The sequence below is a fragment of the Rissa tridactyla genome, chromosome 1 (genome assembly GCF_028500815.1).
Source record: "Rissa tridactyla isolate bRisTri1 chromosome 1, bRisTri1.patW.cur.20221130, whole genome shotgun sequence".
Lineage (NCBI taxonomy): Eukaryota > Metazoa > Chordata > Aves > Charadriiformes > Laridae > Rissa > Rissa tridactyla.
In genome coordinates this window covers 40484011-40505250 of record NC_071466.1, presented here as the reverse complement: position 1 = coordinate 40505250, position 21240 = coordinate 40484011, and the positions used below count along the sequence as shown (strand labels likewise).

The 21240-nt window shown below is 42.1% G+C and overlaps 1 protein-coding gene across 4 annotated transcripts in view; it reads right to left on the bottom strand.

The window, feature by feature from the left end:
- Positions 1 to 6615, bottom strand: part of TDRD3 (tudor domain containing 3) — a 114626-nt gene extending 108011 nt beyond the window's left edge. For 2 of the 4 annotated variants that reach the window (XM_054189125.1, XM_054189124.1), the window contains exon 1: positions 6145 to 6615. Coding sequence is in view for 2 of the 4 variants with exons in the window: in XM_054189124.1 (XP_054045099.1) it covers positions 6145 to 6185 (41 nt within the window). In the remaining 2 variants the exon portion in view is untranslated. The remainder of the gene's footprint in view (positions 1 to 6144) is intronic. The other 2 variants (XR_008464546.1, XM_054189126.1) reach the window with 2 other exon arrangements.
- Between the last annotated feature and the right edge of the window lie 14625 nt (positions 6616 to 21240).

Here is a 21240-nt window from a genome sequence, read left to right as displayed (position 1 = left end):
GTAGTCCAACTCCACTGTAAAGCTCAGTATTCAGTGCATCTATCCTTACCTGACTTTGTCTAATTACAATCTTAACCCACTTATATTTTTCTACTCCACAATATCATGTGGCAATTAAGATCCACAATTTAATTACACATGGCTTGAAAAGCTGCTTTACTTTTGATCAGGTAGCAGCAGCTTTAATTTACCGGGTGGCCTAATTCTTGTCTTAAGAAAAATAGCTATTCTTGCTTTCTATTCATCATTTCTGTATGATCTACAGATTTTCTAGACCTCTATCACCCCTCCCCTTATTATTCTGTTTTCCAGACTAAAGATCTTCATCTTCTCAGCACAGAGGATCTTCCACACCTTTCATCCCCTTTTTCACCATCTATGAAATCTTTGCCGTGCTGGGACGATTACATTAATGCACACTGTTAACAATTTGGACATAGAATTGATATACATAACAACCTAACAATTATTTTATTTTTCGTGAATAATTCCCAATAGCTTTCTGACCACTGCCCTTCTTTGAGTAAGTAACATTATTGAATTTAGAGCTCATCACTTGTAGATAGGTTTGCATTATTTTTCCCCGCATGAGCATCATTTGGCATCCATCAAAACTGAACTGCATTTGTATGTGAAATCACTAGGCAATGGTATCATAAGATTTTCCTGCAAATACACTGTCAGTTGAGATTTTACCAATTCCCACATATCAACAAACTATTATGGTGCCACAACACTATCAGTCCTTAAGACTATTTTTTAATATGATAAACCTTAGCAGAAATCTACTGGTAACGTTTTTTCCATCTTGAAGAAATCATGTATTTATCTAGTTTATCATTTTTTAACCAACTGTACTATTCCGCAGGATAACCTTTTATCCTTTGCAAATAAGGATTTGGTTGAGGCCCTTGGTCAAGTATTTTACCCATTTTCAAACCAGTCCGCCGCTAGCATTGGTAAGCGCTCTCTAATTCTAGTGTTGCAGCATTCAGTGAGCAATAATTATGCAGGATTCGGTGAGTAACAATTGTGCTTTCTTCTTAAGTACTGCCTGCAGATTACATAAACCTCACTAAGTTCTCCCTTCAGTTTTCTCTCCTACAAATTGTGGGGCTTCAAACATATCAGTCCCTTACCTTCTTCCATCTCCTTATTCTAGCTATGCATCTTTGCATCTTTTTAACTACTAATTATAGCCATGAATCAATTTCTTGTGAAAGTTGGGGTGATTCTATCTGATACAAATAATTTTTTACCACCTAGCATCATCTTCAAAAAAAAAAAAATTTAAAAAAACCCATATCTGAACTATCTGTATTAGTTTGTTGGGCTTGTTTCCCATAACAGAAGGTAAAACACTGGACCTCTTCTGCTCCTCCAGAGTGAAAATGACATAGAGAATTCAGGTCCTAACAACCCATTATTCACGATCCAGCAAGAATACAAACCCATCAGACCAGCCAGTAAGGGATACACCTGAACAGACAAAAAATGCAAGGATGTGGCATTTTGTTTTGTACTGGCACTTTGAGATTTCAAAGTACCAACCAGACTTCACAAAATGCATACATGCATCACAAAAGGAGCGTCACAAACATCAAAACAGATGCACCTCTTCTGTGAATCACTGCGTTATCCCTGTCTAAGGAACATCTTGTATCCAGCCTGGGCTTGCTGGGTATGCAGGGACCAGTTTCAGCTGAGCTTTCCAAAGACATTTCGGTGCAACAGCAAAAGAACATGTAGGAAAAGCAGATCATCTTGCAGGATCCTGGAACTGACTACTTTGCCAAATTCCTGCTGCACTCTTAGAAAGAGGTGTTAGATTCACCCCTGTGAGCACTTCCACTAGTTTCCAGGCACGCACCTGCTTCTGCTTTACGGCTTGGATCACATCATATGATCGATCCTACAGAGAATGAGCCTGAACAGACCAATCTGAAATCCAGACTTATCCAGTATGCAGCACATTACTTGATGAAATACCTAAAATTCAGTTTAAAATAGTTTGGTATACACCAACTACATAGTTTTCACTCACTAAGTATATAAATCCATTGATCTAATTACATTTCCCATCGATCACTAAACACTATTCTTTTGTTTCCAAACAACCAGTACAATTCCAATTCCTCTTCATCTCTGGGAATAACTTTTCATAGTTGGAATGTTGTTTACATAATCTTTAAAATATGTGAAGTTTTACAAGTCTATAAATGTTTGACATAGACTTACTAATTTTTATGGCATCACATACTGCAATTAAAAAAATGTGTACTACTTGACAAGGAACTTGCACGTACATTTAGTTGTATTAAAAAAATTCTTTAGTTATCCAGTTTGCATTTCTTGCTTTCCCACATTCAGAGATCAATCAGTCACCAGACCCAAGACCTGTGGGACCACAGGCTAAACCTGCTGGAGGACATGGCATATTGTTCATTTTTGACAATGTATAGGTACTTCCATGTAATAAATTCCCAAGTTCTGCAAAGATCTAGAACACGGAAGAGGTCCTGGCTTGTCATATTCTCTTGTGAAATGCCACCTGGGAGACTTCCAAAAAAAACCAAACCAAACCCAAAAAAACCCAAACAAATAAAAAAAAAAAATCTGTTGCAAGATAGCGAGAAGTGTTATGTGATTCATTCTTTACGTAGGAGGGTGTGTTCTGCAATCCTTCTGAACTTCACTTCTAGCAAGAAAACTGGATTCAATAATTAAGGTTCCATTAAGGTCTCTATTGTAAAGGGAACACTGGAAAATTGGTTCCAAAATTCATGAATGTAACTATAACAACACAAAAAGGTAATTCCCTCTGCGGCTTAGTCTTCACCCTCATAAGTGTCTCTGGTAACTAAATACAAAGTTAAGACAGACCTTCCGTTCCAAGACAGAATATCTTTTTCACTGCAACGTAATACAAACATACCTTATCTCATCTCTAAAGTCAGAGCCAGTATGTCATTCCAAGGTACAGTGTAGTGCATAATGAAAAGAACTAGCCTCAAAAAATGCACAATTTTAAAGACATCTGCAAGGACATGTCTTCAGCAAAACTACAATTCTGCACACAAACTACAGGAGTCTCACCCATTTCAATAAAACACCACCATAAAAAAAAAAAAATCTCAGCTTTAGCTACCACTGTTAGGGCTACTTCATCTTTCAAAAGCTGATAAAAACATAACTCATATATTGAAACAAGCTTAAAAGGCAAACATGACAAATTTGCAGGCAATTTTACAATGGATGACTCTCTTACAATACCTAGTTGGAAAAAAAAAATATATATCACTGCTATACTATATTAACTACACTATATTACTGCTTCACTTGAAAAATTACTTTGTACTCAGAATCATTAAAAAAAAGCTAATTGCAAAAATTCACATAAACAAGTGTCTATATTAACTCTCCTTATCTTTACAGATTTAAGAAAGTTACAGTAAAATACAATCAGTACAGGCGGTATCTTGCAAGCTAGCAGATTTGCAACTATGGAAGAACAACAGTTTCTTACTTTGTTTGAAACACCACACAGTGTTTCTGCAGTTTAAGCGGAGACAGACTTTAACGTATAAACTCAGCTTCATTTTTGTGCAAGAAAACATACCATTTTGACATGAAGTGACAGCAACAGTGGCAACTAATTTGGTACAGAACATAATTTAACCATCAAGCATAGTCAGAAATATACTACCTTAAATACCACTGAAGGCTTACTCATACATGTGTTAAATAACCTTTAGATCTGCCAATAATATGAGAAAAGTCATAAGCATAAGAGCAACAGCAAAACAGTTAAAAGCATGGATGTCTAAGTTGTTATTTTTTTTCAAAGTGCATGAACACATAGCTAAACATGATTTCTGAAGCATTACTCCTTTTTCCACTCCACCTCACATTCCTCAGAAGTATATGCTTTCATTCCCCCCTCTTTCATACTACCCTTCCCAATGCAACTAGGTCAAGGCATAATTCCAGTGGACCTGATAGCCCATTACTTGCCCAATCATCTTTCAGTCTCAGTCTTTGGCTCAGAACCTGCAGTACTGCAAAAATAACAAGTGTTTATAGCCATTCAAGAGTATATGCCCCCAAGGAGACAAACAAACACTGCAGAATAACAGATCGTTTCAGAGGCACCTCATATTTATACTGCCAAAACCGGAAAGCCGTTTACCAAGAGCAATCATTCAACTGACAAAGTAGTAAAACAACTAAGAATTGAAAACTGTGTGATAAAATGTTGAATATGCAATAGAAAGCAAGAAAAAAAGAAAAAAACATAAGCAAGTAAAAATCACTTTTATGAAAAACTTTCCTCTTTCCTGACAGGAATAAGTGGGGGGGGAGTAGTTTCCAGTTACAGTCAAAACTTCCCTTTAAATAATGTTATGAAAATTAGCATAAATAGTAACGATTCTTTAAATTCACTGACAGACAGGAATCACAAGATTGTGCACTCTAGAACTGCTTAGAACAGTATTTTTGAAACATATGATACACTTATCCAAGAAGCAGACCTGAAGACACTAGTTTTCTCAATTTGCTTATTATTATCAGAAAGTAACACTGGTGCGGCCTCACCCTGAGTACTGTGTACACAATTTAAGAAGGCTGTCAAGGTCCTTAAATACATCCAGAGGAGGGCAACAAACCTGGTGAAGGGGCCAGAAGGAATGTCCTATGAGGAGCAGCTAAGGACTTTGGGCTTGTCTAGTTTGGAGAAAAGGAGGCTGAGGGGCAACTGCATTGCTCTCTGTGGCTTCCTGAGGAGAGGAAGCAGAGGAGGTGCTGAGCTGTTCTCACTGGGATCCAGTGACAGGGCACGTGGGAATGGTTCAAAGCGGCACCAGGGAAGGTTTAGACTGGATATTAGGTAGCATTTCTTTACCAAGGAGGTGGTCAAACACTGGAATAGGCTTCCTAGAGAGGTGATCAATGCCTCAAGCCCATCAGTGTTTAAGAGGCATTTGGGCAATGCCCTTAATAACATGCTTTAATTTTTGGTCAGCCCTGAAGCGGTCAGGCAGTTGTCCCAGATGATCCTTATAGGTTACTTCCAACTGAAATATTCTGTTCTATTCTAAAACATATGATGCCTGTTTTAATCTTTTACAATTAGGGATACACTAAGTCATGATCCAGCAAAACCATTAAGCTAAACAGCAGAATAGAAATATCCCCAAAATGCCACTGGAAATAAAAATGCTTCTCATAATTTGAGCAATTTTTCTCAATTACGACCAAAGTAAGTTGCTTTGTGTTTTGGTAGTTCATACTGAGCTTTTGTTTTGGTGACAGACTTGTAAGTAGTTAAGGAAAAAAACACTAAGTGTTGACTAATAAGCAAATTACTTTGACCAATTAAAAAAAAAAAAAATTAACTTCCAGTCAACAGTGCCAAAACACCTTCAGGCTAGTAACTGAGATGCAGAGCTTGCAATAGATATTTGAAAAGCCTAACTCAGTGAAACATGTTGTTTCAAAACAGATGCGGTGTGCCCAATGGTTAGGACTGACTCAAAAACACAAATACCTGCGTTCAAGCCTCACGCGTGTATTTACCCTACTTTACCTTCACTTTTTCCATCTGAACTTCCTTGCTGAAAGGGAGGGCGGTGTAATTAAAAACAGTAAGGCCACCGGCAAGCACCAGGCCTCCTGGCACTTGCTGCCTGCCGACACGCAGCCGAGGCAGGCCGGGGGGACAGGCCTGCAGGAGCTGGGGGAGGCCGGCAGGCCGCAGCGGGGCCCCCGCCACCCCTCAGGCCCACCAGACCCCCCAGAGCCCTGTGGAGGCTCACGGCCCCGGGGGAGGCCCCTCTCCTCAGGGACACCAAGGGGGGGGCGAGAGCTGCTCCCCGCTCCAGGGACAGGCCGCAAGCCCACCACGGGGGGCAGGCGGCCACCCCCTTCCCGCGGACACCGCCACTGGCTCCAAGCCGGAGTTCGGGAGGGGGTGTCCCCTCACCGTTGCGCGCTTCAAAAACAGGCGAACACACCCCAAACCCCACACCGCTGCTCGGAGTTACTTGCCCCCAGCCCCACGCCCCCTGGGGTGGCGACCGGACTCCGGCGAGGCCCTGCCCCGTCGGCAGGGAAGGCCGCGGTGCGAGGTCGCCCCCCACTTACCAGCCTGACTCGGAGAGCGCCGCCCTCGTCCTGTCGGCCATGGCGCCTCCTGCCGCCGCTCACCCACAGAACTCGGGGCGGCGGGGCCGGGCCGGGCCGGCGCGGGGGCCGCCGGGCGCTGTTGGGGGGAGCCCCGGCGCTGGAAGGAGGGACGCGGGGCCCACTCGTTCCCTCGACCCTCTCCGGGCGCTCGGCCCGGCTAGCTCTCTGGTGAGGGAGGGAGGGAGGGAGGGAAGGAAGGGGCGGAGGCGGCGCAGGCAAAGACGAACAAAGCCCGCGACCGGCTGCTACGGGGATGAGGGAGGCAGCGGGGGAGGGTGTCCCGCTGCCTGCCTGGAAGCCGCTGCCGCCATGGCGGAGAAGGGAAGGAGTGAGGGCAGAGGAGAAGGAGGAGGTGCCGTAGGGCTGGGAGGTGGAGGAGCGCGGGCCCTGCCTGCTCCCTGCCTGCGGCCTCCGGGTTTCCCCTCAGGCCGGGCCCGGCCCGTCCCGTCCCGGCCTCGCTGGGGGTGAGGCCTCCCTCACGCAGGCCCCTGACGGGCCTCCGCCGGCTCGGGGGTGGGCAGCGGCCTGCCTCCTTCTAGTAGCGGGAAGAGTTTATTTTAAACGCGTTTCATCTATAAATTATTACTGATAACGTTGTGCAGGAAAAGAGTCTTCTCCATGCCTTCAGAATGGGTATTGTGCGTGAGAAAGGTTGGTTTTTTCAGCCTTTAGAGTGACAAGATGTTCCTGTGTTTCTTTAACGTGCTTTTTTTTTTTTTTAATACTTTTCCCTAGAACGCAGGGCATCGACGTGAACATTCGGGTTTGTGATCTGCCCTTTTAATGGGAATTATACTTTAAAAGAATGGCACTGTGTCGTTACTGCTCTTGTAAGTGCCCAGTTACCTCAGGCACCAGTAACGGGCAGGGTGGCAGCGCTGTGTTCATTCATGGTAGTCTATTCCCTATCACATAGATTATATACTCAAGGACAAAGTTTTTGTCACCAGTGCATGTGGTGTCCCGCACGGCTGCTGGTTTTCAAGAAGTTACACATCTTTTATAAAATCACTAATCGTAAAGAAACTTGCCACAGAAGAAGGAAACAAAGCCTATATTGTTCAGATTAACTTGAGCAATTTCTTACGTTGCACAAGTAATAAACCTTGAAGCTTTTCCGATCTGGAGTCTTAACAGAAAGAACGTACTCTAGCCTCAAAATAATAAATTTCCACTTAAAATGCAAGACTGACACATGCAATCTCAGCCAGCAAAATCGCAAAACAATGAGAATCGCTCTTGGAGAAGATTTAATCCTCATGCTGGTCATTAAAAAAAATGAGCAGAGGGAGCATTATTAATGGGGAAAGTGCAACTCATTTTTCATGCAAGATCATGCAGAGCAGTCACCAGAGCCATCTACACAGAGTTCAGTAAACTGAGCCAACCCAGCCAGCCATACAGTTCATGGACAGAATAACCATATGACTTGTTTGGATTTTCAAAGCTTGTGCAGTCCCATATCATGACAAGAATCCAAGCGAATATGAGCTTCCAAAGGAATAATGTCAAGGAGAGCCCTGAAATAAATCTGCTATATGTCTGTCTGTACCAAAGGCGCTGTCAAATAACTGCTGAGGAATACCCCAAAGTTAAGCAGAAGAGCCACGCTGGAATTTTAGTGGCCAAGCCGCACCCTTGTTCCACACTTAACAACCGTGGCAGCTGCTGACATGGAAAAACACCAGCAGATAGGTGTAAGCGTAGTGCCAGTCCAGACACTTATTATGCAAAAGAAATGGGAATAAAAGCACCTTGCATTTAGAGTCTGACCTGGCTGTACATCAGATTATCAATAAAAGGTTGTAAACATTATTGTAACTCAAAAAGGGGTGCCCGTAGAGCCTATTAGTAAGGGATGGAGTATGACCTAGTAGAAGATAATGAGAATTACGGACTTTATGCATTACCTCATGTTAGTTTAAGGCATGGAAGCTTTTGCTTACTTAAATCATCGTCGAAATCACCAGGCAATTATACTAGCAATTTACGCCAGCATATGGCTAGCTGTTGCACCTCATGGGACAAAACCCCAGCTATAAAGAAAACGCAGTAGCCAGCACTGTCCTTCTTAAAGGTCTGCAGGCATCTGTTCTAACAAATTCATTATATGCAAGCTGATATACACACACACACACACACACACACACATCCTTTGGTACATGAGAAGTCCCCATTAGTGCATGTTTCTCTGCTCACGGAGGGCACTGCCCCATCTTTGCTGTTTCTAGCTGCTGTTAGCAGTGCTACAGTGAGGCAAATAATTAGCACCATGGTAAAACAGAAGGTGATACAATGCCTGCCAGGCAGTTTCATATGTAGCTTCAGGATAATTTGTGATACAAAATCACTTTTTACAATACCTTTGAAAGATGACAATACCAGCCAAAAAGAAAAAAAGAGTAATTTTTAGTCATTGTGATGGTTTGCACAAATGCCCCTCCATGCATGACTGGTTGACAGTCTGATTTAAAAATGCTGCGTGTGTAAATCAGCTACGTTAAGATTTAAGAAATGCCTCAACCAGTTATTCTCCAAGAAGTGTCATGGAGCAACGAGGGCTCGCTACTTCTCGAGGGAAGGCAAGCTGGGAGTGGAGCATGGTAACATGGCAGGCAGGAGCAGTAACCTCAGCATAAAGAGCCGGGATGTGGAGTGGCAAGTCCTGGTCAGGATCAGTGCCAGAGACAGTGGCCAGGCTCAGACACAGCCCGGTGATCACCCAGCATGGCCACCAGGATGAGACGGGTCTGAGCTTAGCCAGGAAGCCGGGTCTGAGTCCAGGTCAGGATGGAGGAGGTACAAGCCCGAGCACAGACGTAGCTGTGACATGGCTGCGATGTAGCCCAGGCTGGGGCTGGTGGTACAGCCACTTCTTAAAAGGAACTCCCATGGGAAGGGGAGAGTTAGGGCCTCGCTTTTACCTTCTTCATAACAGCTCTTACTGGCAAGAAGATGACCTTGGACTTGGCCAGCTAAACTCTTTGACTCAGCCATCTAATCTCCTGGAAGGGGATGTGCTCCAGGCCCTGAGAACAAGACAGTTCTGCTGCTCTATTCACGTGTGAACAGGGCTGGTGAGCAACATATTCGTTTATCCATGATTTGTCTCTGAAGATGGGCTTCTCAGTGTTTTAAGCAGAAACAGGCTTAATAGTAACAGCATTCTGAATCATCTACAAACCAGGCATGAGACTTAACAGCTTACTCTGGTACATCTTTTACAAAGGATTGCAGCTTTCAAGGAAAACTGTAGAATTATCTGTATTGATCTCCTCATTCAAAGAAAAAAATATATCTAGTACTTTATATCTTCAAAGTGCTATGCATGAAGCTAGTTAAGTTTTAGTAAGATGTTAAATTAATACAATTGTTTCATTAAGTTTTAGATCTATTAAATTTACCTTTTAGGTATTATATATGTTCAGAGTATGCAATGGCTATTTACAAACGTAGAGGGGGTAAATGGGAAATTGCTTAGTATGTCATCTTAGGCACAGTAACTGCAAGTATGCAACAGTGTCCAAAAATGTAATGTAAGACAAAGGTAAGTAACAAGGACGCCTCATCTGGGCTGTGCTCTGCTTCCAAGACATATTTAATTATGCAGTACAACTTGTTTTTCTATTACATTCAGGTTATTAACCGACAAAGTTTGAAGTATTACTATTTATTTCTGTATGACTGTCACTTTGCTTTCATATCCTGTATTTATCTGCCTGGTTTATTAGAAATGTAAGAGGTTAAGAGCATAAATTAAATACAGGCAGCAACTAGCTTCTCTTGTTTATTTTAGCAAAGGAGAACTAGATCCTGTGATTTCCCCACAAAATCCACGACGTGTGACTGAGGAAGGCAGCCCCTCCTCTGGAGTACCGGCTAATGACAGACATGTAAAGATAGACCTAAAATGCAGTTCTTCCTGACTGCTGCCCGTGTGACCTGGGACAGCTTAATCTATGACAAAGAGGTGATTTCCACAATGCTCTGTTATTGCAAGTAATAGAATGTTCCGTCTGTTTGAACACCTCCATCAGGGCACCAGTGAGGCACGCAACAGACAGAACTAGTTGTCCTGGTTTGAGGTAAAACAGAACCAACTTTCTGTTCAGTAATTTTACTTCTTAGCTAGGCCTCTTCTAATTCTCTGAAATTAACAGCATATTGTGTTGAAAACAGTTTGTTTTCAGAGTGATAAGACCAATGGTTACAGTTTGTGCCAAGGAATGGTAGGCAGAGAGGCTCTTGCGTATACTTCTTGCTATAACAACCAAGGTCAGCTAATTCTGCAGTTTGCCCTGTTGGAGGGTCAGAAGTGGAAAAGCGTAGAGGGGTCCCACCTGCAGGGAGGAGCGGACAGGACAGGTGACCAAAAACTGACCAAAAGGGGTATTCCATCCCATCTGCCCCATGCTCAGTATAAAAGCTGAGGGATCAAAGGGTCAGCTCTCTTTCTTCAATGGCTGACGTCCGAGGAGGACCCTGCCTGTTCATCTGCCTTTGATCCCGATCCGTGTGTTCCTGACTCTGTGGAGTCCGGTTCCCAGCCGTTGCTGAGTCCAGTCTGGGACATCCCCAATGCCTGCCAGTGATGTGTGCCTGGGAGCTTAATACAGTTTTGTATATACTGTATCTATTTCATTATTTTCCTTTTTATTTTATTAATACTTCATTAAAGTAGTTTAGTTTCTTCTAAACTCGTAAATCTCTTTATCTCTCCTCTTCCTCTCCGTGTACGAGATGTTGGGGGGGGAGCATCTGTCACCGCCCATTGGCCAATTTGGCCAAAACTGCGACACACTAGTGCACAGGGCAAGACAGCAAGAGCTGGACAGCCAGTTTTTTTGCAGCAGGCCCTACACATTCCCACTGATGCCTTGATTTATCCGGGTTGCCTTGATCTGCCAACTCTAGCCCAAATCTCCTTGGTTCAGCAGCAGGGTCACAAAACTGGGGAGCTGAAACTGTTGACTGCACCTGCCTGAAATGGGAAAGAACAGAAACCCGTAACACTTGTTAGTTATGGCATCATACACCCCAACCTGGTGTGCTGAAACCAACAACGGCGGGATGGAGGCCCTGAACATTGGGTGGAGACCCCCACAAGGACAAGAATGCTGTTTTGGTCTCAGTTTTTCTGTCATCTTTTATAGAATACACTTCCTTCACTGCATTATTTGAAGATAACGGGTCCTCTCACTGAATGCACAGAATCACAGAATCGTAGGGGTTGCAAGAGACCTCTGGAGATCATCTAGTCCAATGCCTGTGCCAAAGCAGGTTCACCTACAGCAGGTTGCACAGGAACGCGTCCAGGAGGGTCCAGCATTTTTCTCAGGCTGTTCTAATTGATTTTGTCATCTGACTGCCCGCTTCTGGAACCCTTCAGCTTGAACACGCTCCACACTTCCGCAAGTCACTAAATGAATGGCAGGCCATGGTTATCTTGAAAGTATAGTTCACACTGGCATTATGTCAGTCTCAAAGACAGCATCACTGCTGTCAAAAGACAATTACTGAGGCACTGTGGTTGTCAGGTGTTATGGTTTGAGAAACCCATAATAATTTACTATAATTTAGACAATTATTCTATCACACGATGACCCCTCCCCACCCAGGAAGGGGAATCAGGGAAAAACAAGGAAACCCAAGGGTTAAAAATATAAACAGGTTTAATAGAAGAACACTAGATAATTAATATTAATAACACTAACAAACCAATATTGATCCCAATACCAATATAAAATATACAAGGATTATACTCAGCCAATTTGATCAGCAGGAAGCTGTGCACTCCCAGCAGTGGATAGCAAATGTCAGACACTGCGAGCACTACAGCTTCAGGAGGAAGGGAAGGGCTCAGGGGTCCAGCACCGGGGCAAGAGGTTCTCTGGACCGCCGGCGTCAAGGCAGAGAGAGAACTTTGCAGCAAACTTTCTAATTTATATTGAAAGTGACATTCATAGTATGAAATAATCCTGTTGGCCAGCTTGGGTCAAGTGGCCAGGTCTCACTCCCCCTCATCTCTGCAGCTGGCTAACTCGAAAACACTGAGACCTCGAATCCCACATATCATAGCTGGCTATAAAGTAAATATTTTCACAAATTTAGACACTAGAGTCTTCTAGAAGTGCAGTTTTCCCAAGCATTAGAAGATAAATTAGTCCTGTGTCACTCAAACCAGGACATCAGGACAGGGGCGTTTATGTACGGCCTGATGATGCTATTGCCCGGTCTGGGTGGCTGCTTGTCAGAAGGTGGACGGTTCAGATCTGAAAGTTAGTGCAGATGAACCACTGCAGTGATCGCTAGGGTACGATGGATCACTAAGTACAGCAGAATGTAATCTTGTGTAATTATGACTCTGGCGGGGCCCCTCGAGGGCCAGCAGAAGGGCTTGTGTTTGTCAGTGATTCTGGCACAGCTCAACCTGCTGGTCCTCTGGACACTGAATTGGTAAATAGCCAGGGAGCAGAGGATCAAACAGCATATGGCTTCGCAGACTTTCACTGGGCAGCAGTAAACATCCCAGCCCTGAACAGCTGTGCCTCATCTCTAACAAGATTACTTTTAAGAGACTGATACTTTCTGGACTGGATGGAAATCTAGCAATAAGCATGCTGCTGTCAGGGCTCTGAGTGCACCTAGAGGCTCTGCAGCCTCTTCACCCCTCCTTGGGGTTTTGGCTGCCTGTGCTTCAGTCCAGCTCCGGTGTGGTGAAGCTGTAGCACCAGCCAGACCAGGCTGCTGGGGAAAGAGCCGTGTGAGAAGGAGCTATGGGAAGCCTCACGGGGACCTCCTGCCCATTGCTTGGGAACTGCGTTGAAGCTCAGGCCTCCACTCTTGAGACTTACCTGAGGTATGCCTGTACCTGGCCATGTGCCTTGCTCATCCTCGAACCACTGATTTGTTTTGCTGGCTTGAACTTGCACCTGCTTCATCACTGTGGACGTGTCTCATTATCTGGAATATTGGCTGACCCTGCCTCACCATCATGGTGCCTGCTCAGGTACTCAGGTTCATTTTACTACCTACCTTGCTGTTGCCCTCAGCTGCTGGCTTGCCTTCCCTTGTGGGATGAGCTCCTACTCCAGAGCTATGAACATGATGTGTTACATCAAGAAAATAGTGTCCCATTGACAGTCAGTTCAGGTCTAAAATCGATACACATGATGTAACTGAACAAAACTCAGTAACAGTGGAGACACTGCTGAAGGCCAACTGCTCTCCATACAGTCACTCAATGTACAAGACAGCAACAGTGCCCTCACAAAGAAGAGCAGGTAGGGAATGCTTGGTACTCTCTGCAGACTTCTGCTTTTCTCATGCTTCCCCCGCCTTTCAAGTTGAATTCGTCATAACTTGTTGCAGGGAAATTAAGGTCGATGCTGATGGACACTGCCGGGCAGAACTGCTTATGAAGGACTGCATGGTGAAATCATGGCATGCATATGGAGCAGACAAGCTAGGGAAAACACTTGGAGGGCTTTCCCAGACATGCCAAAGGCTTTGTGGAATAGGTGTTGTGCAAGAGGGTGCCTCGCACAGTGTCAGGTAGCTCTCAAGGTGGCATAAAATACCTGCAGTGTGGGCCTGGGTGGAACACCTTAGAATTGCCTGGCCAGCCCCAGTGATGTCCTTGTTAAAGCTAAGCCCATTCCCGTAGGGTAGGGCAACAACACCCAAAACACCGCAGATTATGGAAGCCCGTGGATCAGCTCATCAGAGCAATGCAGGCACAGACATCATCATCCTGCAAAGTACGCAAACAGAATATGACCTTCACTATAAACATAGATTAGATTAGAGAGCGCAGCTGCGCAACAAAACAGGGACTGCCTATTATGCAGCAATATACATGGCTGTGTAGTAATTCTGGATATTGTTTTTTCTACTATTACTATTAACACCATAAAGTTTTAATTTTGTATATCCACAGTACCAGAAGACATCATCCCTATATGAGCAGTTTGGGGCATAAATGATCCAGCAATCTGTGTCAGCCCTTGGTTTAACTGCAAGGTGAGAGAAAAAGATCAAATAAATAAATATTGTTTTCTCATGGAAATCTAAAAAGGTTATTTTCGGATCATAAAAGATTCACTCTGTGGTTTTCCTCAAGTGCTGTCATATGTTTGTGCTTGAGGAAAAGCGAGTTATTGGAAACCTATGCCAGGCTCCAGCTAAGCAGCTGACTTTCTGTCCGTGACTGAATACACACTAAACAGGCAAGAATGTTTCTGTGTTATTTCCTGGCAGTGAAAATATACCGTGTCATGCATCTTTCCTATTCAGATGTGGAAGCTTTTGCCCTGTAGTCTGCAGATCCAAACCAGTGCAATTCAGAAAAATAACTAAAATCCTTAAGAACTTCAAAGCAGCAGCAAAATCAACACTGCTAACAATTGTGTGCAATAACTGGGGATGCTATTTGCTGACCTTCACTTATGAATGATTCAGACCCTTTCTCTTCTGATTCTGCTTTTATTTATGTATCTTTTCTGTCTCTGTTGATTTTAGTTATTATTCTGTCCCCAGTGTTCCTTGTTCCCTGCCTGTTAGCAAACACAAAAAAAACCCAAAATGTGAAAGAATCAGCATATCTTCATAGTAGGTTTTTAATCTTCTTTCAATAGAGAACTGGGCCCTATATTCTGAATAACTGAAGAATTATGAAGGGAATTATAGAATCATCCTTAAAGCAGTCTTAGGTATTTTAAGTTATTAAAAGCAAAATATTCTTTTTCCAACTCTATGTTTCAGCTAAATTTTAGATTAAATGCTGCTGTTCTCAAAGATGAGGAATGAAAAGAAACAGAAATGCTAGAGCCCTGAGCAACTTCTCATTATTTGCAGGTATACACTTTGAACTTCCCTGGCTGGGATATTTATCCAGAGTGCCTAAGATAGTTCAAATGGCGTCCATACAGCAATGGGGCATAAGAGCGAAGGGAAGAGCTTCAGAGAGCAAGAAAGCTGCGTAGCCCCAAATCCACAAGTGGGCTCCTGTTGCCACAACTGTTTTTAAAGCTGTAATTCCTTTAATTCGGTACAAAAGCATAAGTTCACTTTTCCACAGCCTACAAAAATTCCCGATTCAGTTCAGAAGCAAATATACGTGCTAATTCAGCAACTACTCTACGCAGAATCCAACAGTTGACAGCCTGGGGGACACAAATACGCTCCAGAAAGCACAGCGCTGTCTGGCAAAGTAGTGAACCATTGAGAACTGGCACTCACCATGAAAAATGAGCAAAAGGGGAAATGAGAGAGAAATGAGAGATCAGAAGAAAAAGTTCTAGAGGAAGGCTACAAAAAATTGCAAGAATTAAAAAAAGTTGGCAACAACCGGGCCACAGCCGAGAGGAGCAACAATTTGGGCTACCTGTGTCAACCGGAATTCAGACCAGTAAAATAAGATGCAGTGAATTAAAACACGTTCTTGTCATGAAGCAATAGTACGTCAAGTAATGCTGCTAGTAAGCAAACCAAAGGGAACACAACACATAAATACACAGAGAGGTCATTAAGGACTCCCTTTTTTCTTCTCATAGAAATTGCTTTTCAGCACGGGGGGGGGGGGGGGGGGGGTGGTGGTGGTGAATAAAGATTTTATAAGTTTATATTTTTCCCTTTTCTGGCCACCAAATCAGAAATAATCAGTACTCTGTTCGACCCTCTAGAAAATTCACCGAGGCGTTCCTTTAATTATGTTTAACTATGCTTATGCTTGTGGGGCTGCTGTGTGAACCAGGTGCCTGGCTTTCAAACGGGAAGTTGGACAGAAGAAGGGCCGAGGTTTTTACTTTAAAGTGTATCTCTTCTCTGATCTGATTCACATTGCAGTTCTGCACCACTTGCGTTGACATAGGGGTAGAAATTAATTAAGTCAGCACTGATGCTGGAGACAATATATCATCAGATCATTACCTCTCTGGAAAAAAACAAACCCATTATTTGTGGAGCAGTGTAGCTGCAAATTAGAGGTGTGAGGAGAACACATAACTGAGGGGCACATGAAAGGCAAATGTGAGAAGGATGGGAAATGCGTGTGTGGGAAAAGCATACGGAAAACAACAGGGGGATGGGGAGAAGAGGGATAAAACGTGGTAGCAACACCTTGACCAGCTCGCTGACCATTTTTATAGAGCCTAATTAAAACTTTCAAGTTTTGTTGGGTTTGTCTTATTTTCAGATTTTTCTGCAATTACTGCTGTAAATCTCGGGTTTACATCAGTAGATAGACAGGCATGGGCTAGCACACTTTTACTGCTAAAAATGAAACAGTTGTTTTCCATCAAAGCACAAAAAGCAAAGCAGCAGAGCACAATCTGCCAGCAGTTTGTTATCTATTTCAGTGCTCGCAACCATGCTCGCTTAGCCCTATAAACAGGGTGGCCTGCTGTTAACAAATATTGCCCAAGGCAAAACACTAAACAGTCTAAAAGAACCTTTTATACCTGTTTTACATATTTATTTCCAAACATTTCCTAACAGCTCCAGTTAATGCATTAAGGTGCCCAATCCTTACTGGCTGCACAAATCAGTCTTTCACGCTGACGCCAGCAGTATTACCATGGTTACATTATTAGAGTGGCTTAACCTGGCAGGTGGCTTAGCAAAATGCCCAGTGCCGAAACAATCCTAGCTCACAATCTATACTTTTCCATCAAACAAATAAGTATATCGCATGCTCTGTTCTCCAGATCGTGGTAGAATGAGGGGTTTTTTTTGTTTGTTGGAGGTTTTTTCATGGGTAAAAATACTATTCTCATAATTTTACCACCTATCAACCGCAAAATTGCCAACAAACTATTTTCTAAAAAACCCTGTTTCCTCTACTCACAGTTTTGTAGATTTAAAAATCTCAGTAAAGTCAACAACCGAGAAAAAGAAAAAAAAAGCCTTCCATAAACCACAAAAAGCTGATGTGAGGTTTATATTTATAACTGCATTTAAGGTTGGACTTAAAATCTGGAAAGATCTTCCACCAGCTGGAGATGTTTACTTGTTCGAGAAGATTCCTTGGAAGATGCAAAGCTCTGTATTATTATTTTTTAACTGATGGTCTCAAAGCTAAGATCCTGAAGCTTTGCAAATAGATTTGGCTGTAAACAGTAGTGGCTGACAATACCAAAATTACTTCATCATGGAATGAGAATAGTTGGCTACCAGGTACCCAGAACAAGTCGTTCACATAAAACTAGCAAAATGTTTCATAGGATTTAAAGCAACGTGCCTTCCTGGGAGGACAAAGAATCAGATGAATATAGCAATAAAAGCGAAAACATAATGGAGAGATCAAACTTTGTCATTTGAGCAAGTACTGCTAGCAGTTTCTTGGATGGAAGTTACCAGCCATTGCAAATCACAAACTAATAAAAAGTCTCAATACCTCAGTTGGTACTATTTTAGCTTTAATTCTAAAGGTATTCTAATTGTTATATGTGCTGCGTGCAAAAACCTTTTTTTGTTCCCTCCTGTTTGGTGGGGTACAATGCTAAAGAGCAAAGGGGGACTTTTCATTTTTAACACTTTCACACTGCTTGCCAAGGTGCATCTTCTGGTCTGAATAGACAACAATGTAGTAGCTGAAATGTAAATACTAAAGGCATACAAACACCCAGGAGCATGTAGAAGTTTTGTGGGTGTTTCGTAGATTCATTCATACGATCGCACCATATATTTTCTGTTTCACCTCCAAAAACACCCATTTGTTGTGTTTCTCAGCTTGTGTGCATCTCTCCTTTCTCATGCTGATTCCACTGCCACATCGATGAAGCTCCAGTCCTCCGCTCTTTATACCCTAGTGCTCAAGTTTAGAGACTTCTGAAGCCTTGCATAGAAGTGACTCAAAGAACTTTTCTCAATGGAGGAAAAAGCTGAAAAGCCTTCAATATTTAAATAGAAACATAAGTTTCGAGTGCAGTATAAAGGCTTCAGATCTCTTAACCTTATTCATCAATTAACATGTCTGCAACAGCTGGGTTTTGATCCATATTTTCAGAGAACAGCAATGCTGCTGAAACAGCATTTCCAGTTCAGTCACAGGAATACTGAAGCGGTTTTCAGAAGATAATTTAAAAAGTACTCAGTTGACAGGATGTTTCTTCAGGGAACCATTGATCGCACTCTCAAATTGCAACAGAACCAGAGATAGTCTTCATTTTAATTTCAATATCAGGAATGCCTTAAGTGACGATCACAGCTAACCCATTTTAATGACAACCCTGAACATTTAGAAACTCTGTCTATTCAATATACTTCTGTGCAGAGAAACAAGAACAGATGGATACTTCCTTAACACCTGCTGCTGTGGGAGTCTTTTGAAACACTTGCAAGTAAGAAATTATTACTGCTATAAAATGTCTCTCAGTTTTATTTGTTTAGAGAATTTCTACAGAACACGCATACAATTTATTTTAGGTTTCTCAAGTTAGGTTGTGCTTTTGGAAAGCTGAGGCAGTATCACTAACTGAAGGAAAGCTTATTTCTATGCCTCATAAAAAAGGGTTTAGGATATTAAATTGAAGATTTATTGCAATCTGTTGTGTAAGGAGGCTGAGGGATGCACATGGTACACTACTACAGAAGTGATGGAATAGCTCCAGGGATGAAGAGCCCGGTCCTGTAAAGCAGGAGGAATCCTAGTGAAGAAGAGAGGGCTTTCTAGAGGAAATCATAGAAAATTGAAGCCTAATGCTTTTCTGACTAGGAACATCACAGAAAGATGAAGTGCAGAGATTTTAGCTTATAATTATCTTAATAGCTTTCCTTGGGTGATTTAAATGTTTCTGCTTCCACATATAGCCAAAAGGAGAGAGACAAATTATTTCCTAGGTTTGGAATACTCTTCTATGTTCTTTTCTCAAGTTATATGCATAGATTTTGTTGGGTTTTGTTTGTTTTATAGATTTTCATATGCAGTAGATTCAAGAAACAAAACTAAGTTCAAAGGATCTGAAAGTGAAATATTATTAGGGATTTTAATCCACCTAGATATATTTAATGGGTTTCATTTTCATTGTGCTTAATGGTCAGAAATTGCCCTAAAAATCTAGTTATTCGCAATAGGAGGTACAACCTGCGTTACTTTAAATATCAAAAGAAGACAGTCTAACTTATGTTAAAAAAGAAGAACATATTTTCTTCCTGCGATCTTTTGGCATGGGTGATACAAAAATGGATTCAGCTGATTAGCAATTTGGAAAATGGGGAACATGGTAGTCTCTGACACAGAAGTAAGGTTATTTCTTACAGTCCAGGCAGCCGTGGGGAATTAACCATCTAGCACATCGCTCTGGTTCTACTTTATACATCCACAGAGTTAAAAACTGAAATAACTATGTAGACAATTTACTCTGAGCTTTTGCATAATGGAGGTCACAATACCTCAGCCAGTAATTCCTGACCTACAATTTCTGACTGGGCTGGAGGACATCTCTTAGAAAGACACACAATCATAATTTAAAGGCTTCACATAGTCATAAATACATTAATTCACAAGGTAAGTTGCTTTTTTTGGTAAATTGTCATCATGCTAAAATGATGTACATTATTTTAGCTTGAATTTGTACATTTGCCTTCCAACTGCAGAACTTTTATATTGTTGTCTTACTGATTCCACAGTTCTCTTATCTAAGTCTCATTGCAATGTACATACTGATAAACTATGATCAACTAACCACTGACATTTCTGCTGGTTAAACTTACTAAATGAAACTCATTAACTTATCTTCTGGCTGTAAGGTATGATTTCCAAACTTTACCAAATTAAAATAGATTCAGAAGAAAGCTGAAAGTATTTGTTGTATATTTTTAAAGACTGGACAGGAGAAAATAACGATTTCTTACTCTTCTCTGCACTAAAGCCATATATAAGCATACAAATACGCCTTTCAGTTTTCTTGTTAATTTATCTCAGGATCACAGCAATTAATTCAGACACTTTAGATAGATAGGTTATCCTGCCAATTTACATACATCTAGGATAAATCTTGTAATCCATTTTGGCTCTTCTGTCTCCTGAACACGAAGATAAGTTTGCTATGTGTCTAGGACTTGAATTCCAAGAGCTGAATGCAATGCAGTTTAATGTACAAGTTTAGATAAACTGTTTAGATCAGCTCTGTGTGATTAGGACCTGAAGTACATGACTTATGAGGAGAAGAGAGAACTAAGAACTGAGTTTGTTTAGCCTTGAGAAGGCTGGGGGGAATTGTTGTCTACAAATGCCTATTGAGGGGTATACAGAAGAGGAAGCTGGGCTCTCCTTGAGGGTGCACAGTGAAAGCATGAGATGCAGCGAGCAGAAACGGCTGCAAAGGAAATTCTGATAAAATACTAAGAGAAAAACATCACTCCTATTGAGGGTAGGCAGTCACAGGTTGCCCAGGGAGGCTGAGGAATCTCTACCCTTAGAAATACTCAAAACTCGACTGGACAACCTGAGCAACCTGCCAGACCTATTCTCAATGCTGGATTGGACCAGGTTCCTTCCAGACATAAGTTTATTCCAGCCTACATGACCCTATGACTAATTAATTAGCTCTGCTGGCCTAGTTCAGTGGTGGAACTGAAGTGATGCTGTAATTGAGGCTCAAAATGCAGACCTCATACTAGACCGTGCTGTTATTTCCAGCAATGTAGCAGTGGCCACTGCATAAAACGCTGACTTCTCCCAACAGCAGGTGGAAGGCAGATGGTTGAGAGGAAAGGAAGCACAGGCAAAACCAATTTCTGAATCAAGAGCCTTCTTTTTTGCTTTCATTGCTGCTAAAAAATGGTACGAAATGTTATGTTCTTGACACAACTACAAGTGCCAAAGCTAAATGTTATTGAGCTTGCTTATCAGACGTGATAAGCAATGCAACGTATATAATACAGTTAACAACTTAATTTGTACCTGTTGTGTTCAAACGAATCATCCTATTATCTTTACTTAACGATCTTTTACACCCAGTTAAACTAATCCAGTGAAATACACGTACATAAGAATTAGGCCTTTGATATGATCAGTAAATTAAATTAACTTGACTCCAGGAAGAAAAAGAT